The sequence below is a fragment of the Leopardus geoffroyi genome, chromosome B1, assembly GCF_018350155.1.
Source record: "Leopardus geoffroyi isolate Oge1 chromosome B1, O.geoffroyi_Oge1_pat1.0, whole genome shotgun sequence".
In the NCBI taxonomy this organism is placed as follows: Eukaryota; Metazoa; Chordata; class Mammalia; order Carnivora; family Felidae; genus Leopardus; species Leopardus geoffroyi.
The window spans coordinates 105,424,339-105,444,064 of NC_059327.1; the positions used below are offsets into that span (position 1 = coordinate 105,424,339).

The 19,726-nt window shown below is 36.6% G+C and overlaps 1 protein-coding gene across 1 annotated transcript in view; it reads right to left on the bottom strand.

Moving 5' to 3' along the window:
• Positions 1-19,726, bottom strand: part of NDST3 (N-deacetylase and N-sulfotransferase 3) — a 173,123-nt gene that overhangs the window by 101,600 nt on the left and 51,797 nt on the right. The window contains exon 3 of the mRNA XM_045469117.1: positions 12,584-12,738. Within this exon, the coding sequence (XP_045325073.1) occupies positions 12,584-12,738 (155 nt within the window). The remainder of the gene's footprint in view (positions 1-12,583; positions 12,739-19,726) is intronic.

A 19,726-nucleotide genomic window follows, 5' to 3' on the forward strand; every position in this document is an offset into this window, starting at 1 on the left:
AATAATGAAACCTTGTGAAATGGAGTGACATTATAGTAACTCAATAAATTGGAAGTATGACCTTATTATTGTGAAGTTACTCAGCTCTGGAAAGGAATATATAGTGTTTCATCAACTACATCGTGAGAAAATAATCTTATTCTTTATTCAGTAAAGACACTGAAATCCATGACAATGAAATGGTTGGTGTCTATCAGACAATCTCAGGGATAGGGAGAGTATGGTATCCTGGAGGAAGTACAGATATAGAAGTCGTTGGCTCAACTTTAGTGCTGCCCTTCATTAGTTTTAGGAACTTGGGCAGGTCTCACCAAGCCTCACTTCCCTTGCTTGCTGAGTAGGGGTAATAAAATTAATTGCAAAGAGTTGTATACAATGACAGATATAACATAAACAATATTATTGGTCAATTACTATTTAATTTCCTTTCATTTTGTTAATATTCTCTTTTTTTTTCCTTGGGATGGAGAGAGGGAGAGAGAGAGAGAGAGAGTGAGAGGCAGGGGGAAGGGCAGAGGGAGACAGACAGAATCTTAAGCAGGCTTCACACTCAGCAGAGTCTGATGTATGACCTGAGCCAAAATCAAGAGTGAGATGCTCAACTGACCGAGCCACATATTCTCTTTCTGTTTTAAGCAACAAAAAGACAAGGAAAGAGAGGTAAACTAAGAATCCTTCCACATCACTTCTCTTTAAAAAACCTCTTCAGAATTCTTATTTAAGAGGAGACATTCCTAAAGAAGATACACTATCACTATCAATCTTATGTAAAAAATGTTTTACAAAAAAGTATATATTTTTTTTCTGGAAAAGTAATTGATATTATGGATAAAATGGGAGGTAAAAATACTCTTGGCAAACCATAAATTTGATAAGGTTATAATAACAATATGAGCAAAAACCATCCTTGACATCACATACTCCCCTTCAGGCATTACTCCAAGTTAACAACTTAGTTGAAAAACTGAAATGAAATTTAGTATGCCAAATGCATTAAGAAATTCCAGTGACAAAACTTAAGGTAATAATTCAGCACCAATACTGAAATTTAAACTTAATTTTCACTGGTAGCCTCTAAGAAGGAATGATTTGGGGGGACAGATTTTTTTCTAGTTTTCCCTAATAATGGTGTAATCTATTTCAGGTAAGTTTCTATTTAACAGAGCATGCTGCTTTCCTCTCTTTGAGTTCCCTTCAGAATTTGTGAAGTGTCGTCATATCACTGTTGAGTGTTTCATAAGTCAACATGCCACTAAGGGTGTACTTTTGTGAGGATACTCAAAGGAATGATGTAAACACTTGTACCTTACACAGGCCAGGCAGAGTTTTTTGAACTGCTGCAATTTCTTCAAGTAAACACATGGAGGGGTTTGTAGAAATATAAAAAAATGAATTTATGACTTTTTTTTAATGCTGTAGCAAAATAACCAAAAATAAAATGATCTACAGACACAATAGAGGAATCAGAGGGTTTAGTTTAATCCAGCTTTCTCAGAGTTTGAAGTGATGAGTTTTATGTGGACCTTTGGGTCCTTGAGAGGTAATAAAGCTATAAACAATTCAGGGACAGGCTCAAATTCCCAAGGTACTTGCAAACACATTTAATCTTTCTTAACATACACAGGGTTGATTAGAGTAGGAATCTTTAATTATGCCTAGTACCAGTTTTTTTTTTTTTAATTTTTTTTTTCAACGTTTATTCATTTTTGGGACAGAGAGAGACAGAGCATGAACGGGGGAGGGGCAGAGAGAGAGGGAGACACAGAATCGGAAACAGGCTCCAGGCTCCAGGCTCCGAGCCATCAGCCCAGAGCCTGACGCGGGGCTCGAACTCACGGACCGCGAGATCGTGACCTGGCTGAAGTCGGACGCCCAACCGACTGCGCCACCCAGGCGCCCCTGCCTAGTACCAGTTTTAATTGAAGTTTATTATTCCAGAAAGAATAAAAAAGTTGATATTGCTCTTTGTTATAACTACTGCATACCCTCTGATATTTATAATAGCCACGAGGACAGTTCACACTCGTGGTGCTGGTTGCCCAAACACAAGAAATTACATAAATTATATAAACATCTATTTAAATGAAAAACATTGTAAAAAATCAGATTTCAACATTCTGAATTTGTTTAAAATAGCTCTTTAGGGAAGTAATAACATTCTGATTGTAATATCTTGGTAACAGCAGTCAATAACAGTATCAACTACATGGCAATTTTCAGTTATACCAACCATGCTGGTTATAGGGCTTTGGAGCTTGGAAGACCTGGGGTCAAACCCCTTTTCAGCTTTCACTGGCTATATGATTTAAGGAAAATTATATAAGCACTCTGAGCCTCACTTTCTTCTTTTTTTTTTTTTTTCAACGTTTATTCATTTTTGGGACAGAGAGAGACAGAGCATGAACGGGGGAGGGGCAGAGAGAGAGGGAGACACAGAATCGGAAACAGGCTCCAGGCTCTGAGCCATCAGCCCAGAGCCTGATGCGGGGCTCGAACTCACGGACCGCGAGATCGTGACCTGGCTGAAGTCGGACACCTAACCGACTGCGCCACCCAGGCGCCCCTCTTTCTTCATTTTCAATATGGGGATGATCAGCCTCACAAGTGGTTGTCAGGATATTAATTGAGGACATGTGAAAAGCACTAAGCATAATGTCTGGTAAATACATGGAACTCAAATTTCTCTTCCTGCATTTTGTCTAGAGAGTCCAGAAGCTTTCTAATTGAAATGCAAAGTTCTGTTTCATGTAGGGAAATAGCATAATAGAATTTCAAGTTTCACAGCGTTCCCTGATTTGAGCATGAATTGAACAGAACGGGGCATTAAGGAGGTGAGTTTGGATGCTGCTGCACGGATCTAGGTGTAGGGTGAAAGATGTGGAAGTGGAGTGGGGGTCGAAAGCACTGAAATGGAGCAGGATATGGTGCAAAGAAAGAACTCATGGAAATAGCTGAATGATTGTGGACATGGAGGGGGAGACGTGAAAAGGCCCAAGCGGATGAAGGGTTAGCATGTGTGTGGACCTTACTGTCATGTCTTCTTTTGCCATCACTTCCATCTCTGCCATGTTTATGATAACCTCTCAGAAAACAAATGCTTCTTCCATTTTAACTAAATGCAAGGCACTCAAAAAGGAAGGAGCAGTCAAAATTTAGTAGCAGCATGCATGGATCTGGAAATAAACCTTTCCCCAGCTCCATCCCTGCATCTGACTCCAGCTCACCACAAAGAGTTTCTTGGAGATTTCATAAAGGCTTTTAGTTCATTTTGTGCCCAAATAAATTTGGGCAGTGCGGGACTATTTTCATGTAGGACATGTACTAAATTTATCTTTCTTTTTACAAAACCAGTTTAAATTACCGTACATGTGCTGGAGATGCAGTGTAGAATTTTTTTTTGTCTCTAGAGAAATAAAGGAAAGGAATTGAAGAATAGTTTTCTATACTCTCCAGCTTATCAGGGAGCATGAAATCTTCCTATAGAATGGAAAAAATTAATCTGGAAAGGAATTTACAACGAAAAGGATTCTAAGTTCCTGATGTAATCAAAACCACTTTCAAAAGTGTAATGATGTATCTAAATAAGAAAAAAAAAGTGTGCATCTGTAGAATGGGTAGGAGGGGGTATACAGAGCTTCTAAGGAAAAGCAGCAGTTCATACCTACATACTTTAAGTAAGTATACACAGATAGAAAATTGGGAGGCTCAAACCTTGATGTTATTTTTGACTTGTTATCCCCTCTGGCTTCCTCATCATCCATCCAATAAGAAGACCTATTGATTCTATTTCAGAAATAGTTTATACACTTCTCTCCTTTATAATTTCACTTCTGCTGTTAGTTTTAAAGCTGTTCTTTATGTCCTCTTCTTTAATTATTTCCATAGTAATCCAATTTGTCTACTTACCTCCAGTCTTTCTGCTTCTCTCCATCCTCAACATTCCCACTCTAATATACTCTGATTTTTGTTTGTTTGTTTGAGAGAGAGAGAGAGAAAGAGAGAACAAGCTGGGGAGAGGGACAGAGGAGGAGAGAGAGAGAATATTAATCAGGGTCTATGCTCAGTGAAGAACCTGATGCAGGGCTTGATCCCATGACCCTGGGATCACGACCTGAGCCGAAATGAAGAGTCGGACGCTCAACTGACTGAGTCACCCAGGCACCCCTAATATTCTCAGATTCTACAGTCTATGTGGAAGTGATTGAACTCTGGGAAGGAGATGACAATGTCATCTTGGAGTTCAAAATGCTTAAAATATGTAATTCTGAAAATAATTAGATGTGAAATTTCAGTTTAGGATAGCAGATTTTAAAACATTCTGATAGAAAAAGGTGAAACGATACACTAAAGGAATATACACTAGGAATACATTAAAGGAGTATAGCTGAAGAAGGATCAGGGATTCAAAAAATGTAATGCGTCCTAGAGAATTATAATTATTCAAAACAAGGAAGAAAACATCTATTTACCATCGTGATTAAGAATCAGAAATCTCTGAATTCGAGTGCCAGAACTGTGGCTTTGCTTTGTGGATGGGAGTAATTACTCAGTAAACCCCTTCAAATATCATCTTTTTGTGTTCTATAAAATAGAGATGAGGTCAGAAGGGTTGAGACAGGAATTAAATATGATTAATAAAAGAAAAAATAAGATTACTAATTAAGAGTTCTAGACACATAATGAAGGGTCAGTAATACTAGCTATTATTTAAAGAAACTACTTAGAGGGCCCTCACATTCACCAAGGCTTAAAACAGGTACATGAGATGAAAGCAAGTGCAAATAACCAAAGACAAAAACAACTAACAAAACAAAATAAATAAAAATGGTAAAAAAAAAATGAAGGAGGCTAAAGCTCAAAATAAGTTTATTTTCCATAAATTGCTAATTAAAAACAACTCTAATCAGCAAAAGATACACAAAGAATTTAATTCCATGTTCACAGTTGGAAAGGAGGAGGCTGAAAAATTTTGATGATCGGGGAAGAAAAGCAGAAATGCCCAATATCTCTTCTGATTCTACTTTCCCTATCAAAGAGAACCGCTCTTCAAAATACGTATGATGGTATAAACATAAAATTAGAATAAAAGACACGAGGAACTAAATTGTTAACTATAACGAACTAAAGTACTTCAATATTTTCCAGGCTCAGAAGAGCATGTCTTAAGGGAATTAGAAATAATAAAACTTGTAGACTTTTAATTCCTTTAAGACGTGCTCTTCTGAGCCTGTTCAACTTGATCAACAACTTGATGAAGATGCAAAAGTCATACTGATAAAGTGTACTTGTAAAACATATGGATGACACAAAACTAGGACAGAAGTAATGCATGTTAAATAACAGAATCAATCTTTACAAGTATGGTGATATACTGAAACACTGAACACATGACAAATATGAAATGTTAAAGGGGGAGTTTTAATTGCAAAGCTAGAATTCAGTTTACAAAAGCTATTGGACAAAAACAAATACCTGAAGGCTTAATAAATAGCTCATGGGCAGAAGGTCTGGCAGACACAGGTGGGATATGATGGTTTAAAAAAAATGTGCTCTTGGCTACATAAATAGAAGTAAAGTACATAAAGGAAAAATATTGTACTGTTTTCTGTTCTGATAATGGTCACACGGGGCAACATATATATGGAAGGAGAATGGCAAGTTAGATGTTGTACAATTATGGCAACTGGAATGATGAGGGGATTTGAAAACCTATGGAATGCTTCAAGATACATGACTTAGAGGTATATGTAACTGTATTAATCATGCCTTTTTATTTTCTGTATTTCTGATGCTCTGACATCTGAGACCTTGCTGACCGGGGAAAGACTGCCTCTCCCAGGGCTATCCAGTTCCTAGAGACAGTTAAACACCTATCCAAGAGCATGCTCTTCAAATGTAAACCAACCTGTTCAGGGTCCCTACTCTCAACCACTTCCATTTTTTTGGCTTTTGTTTTGTTTTTTGTTTTCTTTGAGAGGAAAGGGTGCAAGTGAGCGAGGGGCAGAGAGAGGAAGAAAGAGAGAGAGAATCCCAGGAGGGGCAGAGAGAGAGAGAGAGAGAGAGAGAGAGAAGAGGGGCTCACCCAAAGCAGGGCTCTAACTCACCTAATACGGGGCTCTAGCTAATGAACCGTGAGATTTCAACCGGAGCTGAAGTCAGATGCTTAACCAACTGAGCCACCCAGGAGCCCCACAATCACTTCCTTCTTAAGCTGAGGAGCTACCTCCCTTCCCTAATCATCTCAGGACCAGGTATAACACCATTAGAAACCTGTTTACCATGCCTTGTCTGGCCTTTCCTGTAGGAACTACAGGATTCCCCGTACTCTCTCTACTGACTCTAGTGCTACACCATGGGGCCTGGATGGTGTGGTGTGCTCTCTCCTCTTTGGAAACTTTGAGTAACAAACCAGCTTTTCAATTGCGGTCATCTCCTGATCTGATGAGCTCACCATACCCAAATAACAATAAAACCTACATTTTTAAACAGTAATGATAAAATCTTAAGATCTGGAAGAAATATTTATTTATTATGTTTTCATCTACCAAACATTGAGCACCTATGAGGTGTCAATCACCATTCTAGGTAAAGAACCTAGATTAGAAGAAAAACGCTACCTGAATATATAGGATTGTATTCCCTCTCCTATGGCTTACTTTCTGAATGTACTTACTTAAGTTCCTTCTAAATCATATAATTGATTGATTATACTCAGGAGTAATATTCAAAATATTTACCAGCCAGCATGCCACACCACTAATCATTCAGAAAACTGTTGTCAGCGGTCGAGCTGGAGATAGATGCTGGAGACTCTGAGCCAGGCCCCTTTAGTTGTTGAGCAGTTGGGAGATTTGGGACATCCTGGGGGAGGATGTGAGGTGGTAGTGGGGGTAAGGGTGTTAGCACTGACACATTTCGATATTGGAATCACTGAGATGGCCATCCTCAAACTTTTAAGTTGAATATTTGTCCTGATAATACATCCTTTGGTCTCCTCTTCCGTCTCTTGGCCTTACCAAGTTCCTTCAGCCATTATTTTTTATGAAGTAAATTATAGACTTCACCATATTGGTCATCATGCTCTGAATAATGGCTAGTGTCTTTTTAAAACTGTGCTACTTGGGTAACTGAAGAAGTGGTTACCAGCTCCAAGTGGACTTTCACATCCTGATTTGAACTCTATTTCTATTAGGACCACAAGAACTGTGCTTTGTTTTCAATATCAATAAAGTAAAAATCGAATGTGTCTTTTTACAAAGTGCTTCATTGAAGTAAAAATGATAGAATTCATTCATTCTCTAGCTGGCAAGCAAACTAATTAAAAGATTATCATATATTCCTTAAGCCAGCAAGTCTTTAAATATATTTTAAATTACATTTTGATACTATAATCTTTATTTCCATATTACAAAAGTTAATGTGCTCACTAATCTAAAAAGTTGTGACAATAGACATTTCAGCTAATGTGAATTAGCAGTTCTGCTGAACTTGGAAAAGAAGGGGGCAAAGGCAAAGGACATTATTTGAAGAGTAATGATAATGCAGTCAAAAAGTACAATACTTGGCAAGATTTTATGTTTTCAGGATTAGAAACATTGTTCTACTACTACTAATTTTAATAACAATTGTCTATTACAGTGTTGTGTCATCTGATATTGGCAATGAGTTCTTTGATGAAAATTTCCACTAATTATTTTTTCATTAAAAATTAAGCCACCATAATTTATCAAAAATGTTAGCTCTAATTCTTTAATTGAAAGTATATACATATTGATGATTGTTTTGAGGCTTAAATGCAATGTTATTTTACTTATTAAATGGAATTTTGTCCAATTTTAAAAGCTGTACAATAGATACTTTATAGCAGATTTAAAAAAACTGTTTATTTTATTTATTTTGAGAGAAAGAGAGAGCACAGGCAGGAGAGGGGCAGAGAGAGAGAGGAGGACAGAGGATCTGAGCCTGACATGGGGCCTGAACTCTTGAAAGGTTAGATCTTGACCTGATTCGAAGTCAGACACTTAACCAACTAAGCCACCCAGGCACTTCTGTACAATAGATATTTCAAACTGTGTTGTAGGTCATTAACAAATGTTATAATTAATCCTTGCTTCAGATATGGGTATCGTGCAAAAAAAAAAAACACCCTTGTTTACATTTCATTTTAATACCTGAAGCAGCCCATATTTGAAAACTAAAAATATTTTCTAATCAGCCTCTAAAGCTGTATTTCCTGGTGGCTGTAATCATCAAATGCAAGTTTGCCTAAAGGATTTACTTGACCTTCCATAATAAGCTATTAGAGCTTTCAAAGCTAAATTAAAATGGACATCAAATTCCCTTGTGAGACAGAAGTGTCCAATTGTGCAAAAGGATAATAGATCAGATGTATTTGCTAAAACCCAATGAAAATAACAGGTATTTGGTTATAGATGGTGATAGAGAACGCTCAGACAAAAGGGCTTTACATCATAGTCTCAGATTCTCTTAGTTGGAAACATACTTTAAATGTTTTCTAACTCCATCGTTCATTTGAATATTGAATTTTATCCATGAGCTCCAGTCTTGTCTGAATACCCACTTGCTCCCAGGCCAGCACATTGCTTCTCTGTATGTTCTTTCAGTTCCTTCACTGGGAGAAACACAAATGCTCATTTTTAAATTCAGAGCCTCTAAGCTGGTGGAGAAAAGCAGGATGCTACCCAGTTTAGAAATGCACTGTTAGCACAGGTTAAGCTTTTCCTTGTTTCACCTAGTGAGTTGGTAGTTGAGGCAAAACTTCCTCTAGAATAATTTCCATTGAATTAAAGCAGTCTTTCTATCTATAGATGACAAAAGAAACTCATTCACGTGGAAAGGTCCTCAGATTTAGTTGTCTCCTTTCCCAACATTTTAGAAACTCTGCCTATCTTAGTTTAGGGGACCTCTGGGAACCTCAGGAAAAAGTTGCCCTATGAGTTCCACCTCTAGTTTTCAATTTCCTTTATGTTATCAGAATTATCAAATATTCTTTTGGATTACCAGACAGAAGGGAAATCTAGACTTACTCCTTCGAACTGGGTTGAGAGGCTAGTGAGAAAGCCTGGGCGGTTACAATATATGCCATTTTAGAAGACCTGGATTTCTTGTCTTAATTCTACCCCCACGAAGCTTTATAACCCTGAGTGAATCACTGTATTTCTCTGATTTTCAGTTTCCTTTTCTATAAAGTGAGAATGAATATAATTACAATTCAGGATTGCTATAAGAATTAAAGGAAATAATATGGAATGTATAAAAAACGAAAACCCTTTTCTCATTACCTCTTTAAATTTAGCAGCAAAGCCTCTTCTTTGTAACCCTAATGCCTTGATGGGAAGTAGAAGAGTTAACACATGTTTAGAAAATGTGTAGAATTCACATTAGCCAAATGTCATAGCAATTCAGAATAAGTTTTTAAACTTGAGGATTTTGGTTCCTCTCACCTGTCACTCTAAATGCCTCCCAGGAGCCTAGGCAAAAATTGAAGATGGCAGTTTTCTGATAGTGAATAGAATGATAATCAAAACAACAGCTGCCATCACTGTTTGTGAGGTGCCAATCACTGTTCTCAATTGCTTTACATATATATATTCTCTTTCTTGGGATTATGGCTGGGCGGGACTGGTCCTGGATTTGTCTTTTTTCTTATCTGTCCTTTGCTGACTCCCCCCCCCCCCAAAAAAAAAAATCCATGGGTCCTATAATTGATTAAATATTAAAGAACATATTTGGCCTTATTTCTGAAGATCCTTCATGACTGTTCTCTGCTGCTTTGAGGATCGTAATTTGGGTTGTCAACCTGTACTTAGGAAAGAAATTTTGAAGAAAATGTCCTTTGCTTGGCACTTGAGTGAGGAGGTTAAGAATGACCAAATTTCAGTTCTGAATTATTCAACTCATGATGCTTTTTAGTTGAGAATTCTAATTTTTTTTTTTTTTTCAACGTTTATCTATTTTTGGGACAGAGAGAGACAGAGCATGAATGGGGGAGGGGCAGAGAGTGAGGGAGACACAGAATCGGAAACAGGCTCCAGGCTCTGAGCCATCAGCCCAGAGCCTGACGCGGGGCTCGAACTCACGGACCGCGAGATCGTGACCTGGCTGAAGTCAGACGCTTAACCGACTGCGCCACCCAGGCGCCCCGAGAATTCTAAAAAAAATGTATATAATTCCTTTGCATGTCTGTTCTCATTATATGTACTTTCAAGTATTTACACTTGCTTTAATACAAACATAACATTCAGTGATCCATCCATTCAAGTAATATAGAATACTATTGTTTAGATACTATGTAGCTGCAGAGGAATATAGATAGCAGTTAATGTCATGTTCATCACATTTGCCTTGATAAACTAGTTTTTTGAAAGCTACCAAAAACAACAAAGAACAAAAACCTTCCTGCTTACTTCTCCTTTTTAATCTTATATTAATACTTTCTTTTACTCTATGTATTTCTTCTTTCACCATTTCCTTTCTTTCTCCACAGATTAAAGAATAAAAGTAATTTTCTTCTTCACATCCTCTCATGCTGATTAATGTTGCTTATATCAGCAAGTCTTAGACTTTTGAAGATGATAGAATTAATGTTTGCTGCATCGAGATACGATTTTTAGTGCTCTCCATTAAAAAGTGTGACAATGTTTACGCACTCTTACATGCTGTTTGCTATTTCTGTTTATATTCTAGGGGGATAAAGGAGGCTCTTCATCTCACAAGAGTTTGCAAATTCTATCAGAACATTTTCACAATATCAATACGGAGGACACTATTCTCATTTTCTTGACAAAATATCAGTGCATGCCCATCGTGCACTTGCAGCTGCATATCTATTTTGGGCAGTCACTGAAGTTCAAAGACAAGTATGGGCTTCTAATGCTATCCATAAAGTGTTTGCCCTTCTATATCCTCAATAGAAAAATATATTTTATAAATTCTTACTTTTTATTGTGCGTCTTTAAGTAAGGTACCATGTGGATCAATTACCTGAACATCATGGCTCCAGCAGTTTACATAGAATAGGCTCTATGATAAGTGAGTGTCCGTACTCTGAAATTCTAAGTGGCCAAAAAGCTAACAGTTGTATGGTCAGGTGGCCGGCAAAGGGAGACATAACCCTTGACAACCACAATCTCTTATGTCATTTCAGGGTGAAATATGTTAAGAAATAGAACTATAATGTTTAAGAACATATAATGTTGGGAACTATACTGTTCAAGGACTATAATGATGAGAAAGGCATATATGTGGAAAAGCCTCAAAGTTGAGCAGTTGTACTTGAAATCAATCATTTCTAGTTATGGGGTTAGAACTTTAAATCTCTGGTAAAACATTTTCTGTTTGTCAAGGGAGCAATTATATTTTAAGTTTTTCAAAATCATATTTAAATTAACCAGCATTGTGTATTTTAATTCATTTTACACACTGGGACAAGTCTACAATTAGTAGGATTTGCTTAGGAACATGATATGATGGTTTTAGAATTATTCTCAATATAAATAATTTATGAACTTTGTAATATCAGCTTTATGGTTTGGAAATAAAAAATGCTATAATAGATAAAAATATATTACATTTCAAATCCTTTTTGAATGATAATTTCTGTTGCCTTGATCATTTGTGCTACAAATACTTATTGAGTACCTTCATGATATAGGAGCTGCCAAGCCATGATGAACTGAATATAGTTCCTACCCCAAGGCACTCCCTGCCCAAGGTGTGAGAATGCTGGGTAAATAGACAAATGCCTATCTGGAGTCCTCCATGTGTTTGTGTGCCATTAGTATTATTCACAGAAACAAACATGCTATATTGGCTTGTTAATCACTATATACCATCCCTGCTGCTTACAGCACATTTTCTCATACACTACTTATTAGAACTTCTACTGTAAATTTCCCTGTCAGGAAGCAGAAAGCCTTCAGTAGAAAACAGTGTACCAGTCAAGTGAATGTTCCATCACTATAACATATATGTTTGCAATGTGTTTAAATGGTTTTCCTCCCATTTCCATTACCTTTCTGACTCAGTCTTCATTACCTAGTGCCCACATTATGGTCTCCTTACATGGTCTTTTCCCTCAGCCTCATTACACTCCAGTGCTTCCTGGCACGTAAATTTTATTCTTATTTCAGGTGTACCTAGAGTCCTGTTTCCACAAGTACATTTTCCTGGCCACTCCCAATGACACTTATTTCTCTGAACTGTGGGTTCTTATATCTGTACAGTTTAGTAGTAGGTTATGGAATATCTCATTTTGTTGGAAAATTGTTTTGTGTGCATATTTTGCCTTCCTGATATAGCAAGAAGCTCCTTCTGGACAGAGAGCCATGTCTTATGAGCTCTGACTAAACTGTCTAGTAGGTAAGTCTTAGAGTGTCTTGTGAAGTTTTTCCTAAATTAGAACCCTCAAAGTATTAGGCATAGTACTGAGCGTCCCATACAAATTCAAAAGTCACATACTGAAAGGCTAAAATACCAACTTGTTCTAATGTCAGTGTATACTAGCTCAATGTAATATTCAAAAGAGTTACTAAGGCAAATTTTTTGATTGAGAGTTACTTACTAAGGCAAATTTTTTGTTGAGAATCATTTGCTCCACCAAAGATGACTCATTATGGAAGAGGTGGGGTTGCATATGGCTCCACATATGAGGAAACCACCAAAACTCATCCACAGACCCCAGAAGATGGTCATCCCCTTCATCTTCTTCTTCAGTTCCTTTGGAGGAAAAAAAATTATTCAGTTAATCCCAGTTGCAATGATTGTCTGCCTATCTATATAAATTACCTATTTATCCATCCTTCCATCCATCCATCCATCCATCCATCCATCCATCCATCCATCCAATTATATACACACATATATGTACTTAGAAGACACAATTTATACTCTTTTTGATACATATAAGGCTTGAACATGAAATGTAGCAAAGGAAAACCTGTTACTTGGGGAACAACAAGAGACTGTGACAAAGCTCTTTTAAAAGTTTTTAAGCATAAGACATAGGTATAAAATCACTGCAAAATGAAAATACACAACCATTCCCAAGGACATTAGAACTCTCTTATTGTATTTGTATTAACCTGTAGTTTGGAGGAAATGGAGGGATGAGTAGGAAATTGAATTAAGGGAATATGAGTAAAGAAATGAGTGGCAGAGCTCTAGCAGTAGGTCTTTCTGATATAGGTTGTGACATCATAGTCACAAAGGAATAATTCTATAACTTATTTGGGTTCCTCATGAGCTCTAAGAAGAAGCTACTCAGTATTTAATGAAAAATATGGCATAAACAAGGGGGAAAAAAAGGAAATGTAGGAATTGTTATTGGGTAAATTAGAGAAAGCAGAAGGGAAAAAGGGAGAAAGGATGAAAGTGAAGGAAAGAGGCTGAGAAGTGATGAAGTCATAGTAAAACAAGCCAAGCTGGTCCTTGGTGGACTCATGTTTCTCATGCTTGACCTTTTTCTCAAGTTCCTGGAAGCAGACTTTCCATCAAGAAACTCATATTTCTGGGGCACATGGGTGGCTTAGCCGGTTAAGCATAAGATTGTTGATTTCAGCTCAGGTCAGGATCTCACGGGTTCATGAGATCAGTCCCGCATCTCAGGCTCTGTGCTGACCCTGTGGAGCCTGCTTGGAATTCTCTCTACTTCTCTCTCTGTGTCTCCCCCACTTGCACACATGCTCTCTCTCTCTCAAAATAAATAAACATTAACAACAACAAAAAGAAACTCCTATTTCCTTGAGAGTCAGCCCTGTTGTTATTCCTCTGATTTCTTCCTTTTTAGTCATGTTTTATTTCCTCCATTTTCCCTGACCAGCAGTTTAGCTGAGTGTGGGAAATTCCACAGTTTTCTTGAGGGGGATGGGACCTTCTTTGTTTCTTCACTGAAGCATGACATGAGAGCACTTAAAGGTGCCTCACCACTTTCCGGCATATCATAAGATGATATTAATCATCACAAAGTTATGCAACCACACTGAAATTTCAGCCACAACACTGAATCTAATAAACTCCTAGAATATAGAATAGTAGGTTCTTCAAATGATGTCCTCTCTGTGTGGAGAAAATCTTCTCTCGTATTTTCAAAAATTTCATTTTTCTGATATGATGGGTTTCCATGGTGCCTTACAGGCTAAAGATGGAGGGTGCACTGCTGCTCTGACCCAGCCAACCAAGCCGGGTGCCTGTTACTACTGTTCTTCTATTCATTTTTGCAAGAGAAGGAAGGCAGAGTCCATTGGCAGGAAAATAATCAGGTCCTATGATTTACTGGGCAAAGAAAGTGACTTACTAAAGATAAAGGTGTAGTATGAGGCTGCACTCTCATTCTAATTAAAAAAAATTTTTTTATTTATTTTTGAGAGAGAGAAAGTGAAAGAGAGAGAGAGAGAGAGAGAGAGAGAGAGAGACAGGGTGTGAGTGGGGGAGGGGCAGAGACAGAGGGAGACACAGAATCCAAAGCAGGCTCCAGGCTCTGAGCTGTCAGCAGAGTCCGATGAGGGGCTCTAACTCATGGACTGCGAGATCATGACCTGAGCCGAAGTTGGACACTCGACTGACTGAGCCACCCAGGAGCCCCTTGTTCTAATTTATATAGGAAGAACAAATATTATAATGTAGGATGAATAGAATAACATAATACTTCAACAAGGACAGACTTCAGTTTCACTTTCATATGATTAAATACTTGCTAATATAAAGGAACTTTTTTTTCTTTATATGTAAAGGGCACCTTTAAATTTAATGTTTTAGTTCCCTAATTTTTTCCCTCTTCATCGCACACCCATGTTACCATAATATAGTGAAACAAGGATAGCTTTTAGAGTCAGAGAAGTCTTTAGTTTATTTATAGGTTCCAATACATTTGAATTGTGTGATTGTAGGCAAGTCACATAACCCCTTAATGTCTGTATTTATATAGGTAAAAAGATGGATCGCAACACCTATTTTATTCTTTTTGAGAAGAAGTGGTACTATAATCCTGGCACCTATTGGATAATCTAAAATGCCTTTTCCTTTCTTCTTTTATTTCCTACTCTTGTTCTTCTTGTGTCTTTTTCAGGTCTCCTTGAGTTTCGTTTTATTTTTGTCACAATGATACTGCATTAGCGTGTGGGGGAAGGTGTCACCTGCATGTTATGTGGCAGATGCCAAGACCAAGGCATCATAATTAACTGACTGGCCTGATTAATGAGTCACCAGCTTCGGGTTTCTGAGTGATTATTTTACAGCTCGGGGAAGACTTCTAGAGAGGAATGCAAAGGAATGGGAATATGGAGTCAGGGTTTAGAATCTCTGATGACCCCAATCATTGCAGGGTTTTGAGTACTGCTACCTTTAGGTGATAAATATGGTGGCCCTGGTGAAGAAACATTTGTTACATGTGACTGGCGATGCTTAAATACATGTTTTGTTTGTTTGTTTCGTTTTTGTTTTTGTTTTTGGACACAAGGATGATGTCATATAGTTTCACCACAATTAAACATCTCTACTTACATCCAAGAGACTCTCCTCTTGCTTAGCATTTTGTATGTCCTCAGGATACCATATCAGCGAAGATTACAATCAGTTACTTATTGCAGTTTTACTGTCCCACACTGAAAAAAGGCATAAGTCTCTTGGGGTTTCCCAGTAATCAGTTTGTTCCTGGCTTCCACCTCCTCTGGATGCAGTGAATGTGGGTAGAGGGAGATGAGATTTCCTAGATTATGAAAAGTCACTCCTCCTACTGCTTTAAATCTCTATTCCCTGTCCCCTGTAACTCCTATCTCTCCTGCACCTTTCTTGTCATCTCCCCTTTGCTCCTTTTTCTACCTGAACTTTACACAAAGTTTATTTATCAGGACAGTGAAAAGGTAGCTTTGGAAAGATAGCTCAGGCGTTTGTTGTTCTTTCCTGAATACCATGGTGAAATCTGCTATTAAAATATTTATACATTTGAATCATGCACGTATTAGACAAATGATGTCTGCCTTTTGATAGATTTATATAAATTCATAGTAGGCATAAATATATGCCTTTCTCTTTTTCTTTATAACTTTCTTATCTGATTTCACTTAATCCTACTTTGGGTATATTTTATGTCAGAATTATATTGAGAATAAATGTCTATTGCTTATTACTTTAAACATTACGATAAAAAGCAGTTGAAACATAGCTGTGATGGGCTGTCCTGGGCTCTAGCCACCCTTTTATCTCCTGACTTTTGCCCACCTTTGTTAGAACTGGAGGAAGAGAGAACTAGAAGTCAAATTCCCCAATTTTAAGTGTCATTTCTTAAATTGTTACAAAACTATGCTGAAATCTAATAAAGTTAGTGCAAATTATTATTTATTTTGTATCTATTTCAATAACTTATCTTTCAGTATTTTATCTTCAATTTTTCCTGCCATGATATTTAAAATCATCATTGATTGAGACTCTACCTTTTGTCAAGCATTGTGTTAACTGTTTTATAAGCACCATCTCATTTAATTCTCACTACAACCTTATGAGGTAAGGGCTAACTCTATTCTTCAAATAAGGAAACTGATATTTGGAAAGGTGAAATAATTTGTCCCAAGTCACTGACAAGGTTGGTACAGAAGCCAGTTTCTTACTGGACATTTTTATTGTGAGGTGTGGGAAGTGCTCAAGTAAGGAAAGAGGACAAATATTTCAGAAACAAAAAGGAAGGAGAGCAACTGCCTAGAGACATTCTTTAGCATTCAGCATTGGACAAAAAATTGAGTTGCCAGAAGTGTTGTTTTTTTTTTTTTTAATTTCTGTTTTGGGAAAGAAAGCTTTTAATTATTCTTAGTATTTTAGAGTGATTTTCTTTCACAACACAACATGGTCAAATTTTGGTCTCTGACCTATAAATTCTTTTTGTTTTAATTTAGAAATTTATTTTATTTATTTATTTTTATAATTCATTGTCAAGTTAGTTAACATACAGTGTAGTTTTGGCTTCAGGGGTGGATTCCAGTGATCCATCACTTACCTACAACACCCAGTGCTCATCCCAACAAGTGCCCTCCTCAATGCCCATCATCCATTTTCCCTTCTCCCCCACCCCCCAACCCTGATCAACCCTCAGTTTGTTCTCTGTATCTAAGAGTCTCTTATGGTTTGCCTTCCTCTCTGTTTGTAACTTATTTTTCCTTCCCTTCCCCTATGGTCTTCTGTTAAGTTTCTCAAATTCCACATATGAGTGAAAACATATGGTATCTGTCTTTCTCTGACTGACTTATTTCACTTAGCATAATACCTTCCAGTTCTATATCTATATCTATATCTATATCTATATCTATATCTATATCTATATCTATATATATATACACATATATATCTCACATCTTTTAATCCATTCATCATTTGATGGAAATTTGGGATTTTTCCATAATGGGCTCTAAATTCTAACCCAGATAAACAACTCCAAATTCAGAGCCCTTAACTATCATTCATTGACCAAATTTGGATTTTAGAAATAAGATCATCATTTACAAATTCGATATAATATTGCTCTTCACATTGTTAATTAATTCTGTAATATAGTTAGAATTTACCAAGACTGCTGGTTCTCCATGATCTGGGGAAATATACAAACCTAAAGTATCTATAGATAAGGGGAAGGAACCTTTTGCCATTCAGCTTCCTTTATCAAGAATTGCCAATTAAATATTAAAAATGCAATTTATCTAATGCATAAGACTTGGGCTCTGCCTGATCTAAGGTAAAGACTGTTTTTTTTTGCACTTAACTAGCTGTATGACCTTAGGCCCCTCTAAGTTTCTATGTTCTTATCTAGAAACAGGGTAACATAATCTTTAACTCCTAGGATTCATTGAGAAGGTACATGAAAAGTGATTAGCTAAGTACCTAGAATGTGGTGCTGCTCACTAGAAGGGAACTATGATTTTATTTCCTTAATCTCTTTACTTCTCAAAAAATCCACAAATGCTTCGAAAACTAAATATATATCAAACAAGATGGAACCTCTTTCTGAAAGAAAGTCTTACTATTATGATAGTGCTATTTTTCTTCTTCCCTTTGAGATTGAATAAAATAGAATTTTTAATAGGATAAGGAATTACATATTTAGAAAGACAATATAATTCAATTAAACTTTACAATATCTAATTTTTGAAAGATTAGGAGTATTAAACTTTACATCTGTTCCCACTAAAAAATGACTTTATTGGTTTTAGATAAGCCTAGCTAAGTTGTGTGGAAGCTTTCATATCATATGCAGATAACAAGATCCCTTCAAGCCTTGGCCTTAGCTTTCTCCTGTGTTCTACTTTCTTTGGCTTAAGTAGTGGCCATTCTTACTGTGAGCTGTGGGAAATGCCCACGTAGGGGAAAAGGACAAATATTTCAGAAACAAAAAGGAAGGAGAGCAATGGCTAGAGTCAATCTTTCATATTCAGCATTAGGCAAAAAAATAAGTTGCCAGAAGTGTTTTCTTATTTCTATCTATTATGTTTGGGAAAGAAAGTTTCTAGTTATTCTTAATATTTAGAGTGAATTTCTTCCACAATGCAATGTGGTAAAATTTTATTCTCTGACCTTGTTTCATATAAATACTAATAGTTAAATGGGATTTTACTTTCAGTCAATCATTTGTTCATTAATTCATTTTCAGTAGTCATTGTTCTAGTTGCTGGTGTTACAACAGTGAAGACTTCATGGAGTGCTCATTTTAGTAAGGGAAGAGATGCAACAGATAAATAACTTAAAGACAAAGTACACCCACTCATGATAAAACTCTTAGCAATCTAGGAATAGAAGGAGCTCCTTTAAGCTAATAAAGAGTGTCTACAAACTAGTCTGATGAAAGAATTCCCCTTGAGAATAGGGAAAAAAAAAACTACTGAAAGATTTCCCCTGACGTCAGGAATAAGACATGTGTCATCATCACTTTTACTTAATGTTGTACTGGAGAGCTACAGTTACTTTTTACAGTTACTGGAGAGCTAGAGTTACTTTTACTTAACTTTTACTTAATGTTGTACTGGAGAACTAACCTAGTGCAATATAGGTAAGGAAAAAAATTCACAAGGCTCAGAAAGGAGGAAGGACCGTTTTAGTATCCAAAATTTTATATGATTGTATAAATAGAAAATTTAAAAAAAGCCTACAAAGTACAGAATTAATAAGTGAACATAGCAAGGTTGCTAGATACAAGATCAGTACACAATTTAATTGTATTTTTACATACCATCAACAAAGAAATGCAAAATGAAATAAAAAACAAGACACCATTTGATATTGCATCAAAAAGCCCCACCAAGGAATGAATCTAAAAACAGTAAAAGTTTTATCAAGTGCAATTAAAGATGACCTAAAGGCATTCAAAGATTGGAAGACTCAATATTTAGGATGGCATTTCTACCACAAATTAATAGATTTAATGCAATCTTAATAAAAATTCTACTAATTTCTTTGTGGACATTGGTAAGCTGATTCTAAAAAGTTATATGAAAATGCACAGGGCCAAGAATTTCCAAGGCAATCTTGAAGAAGATGAGCAAAACTGGATATTAGTATTAAGTATATTTAGTATTAGTATTTATTAGCAGAAATTAGTATTAATTACAAAGGTACAGTAAACAAGATCGTGTGACATACACAAATAGATCCAATGAACAGGAGAGTGTAGAGTCCACATATATGGTTATATATGACAATGATGACACTATGGTGGAGTGGGGAAAGGATG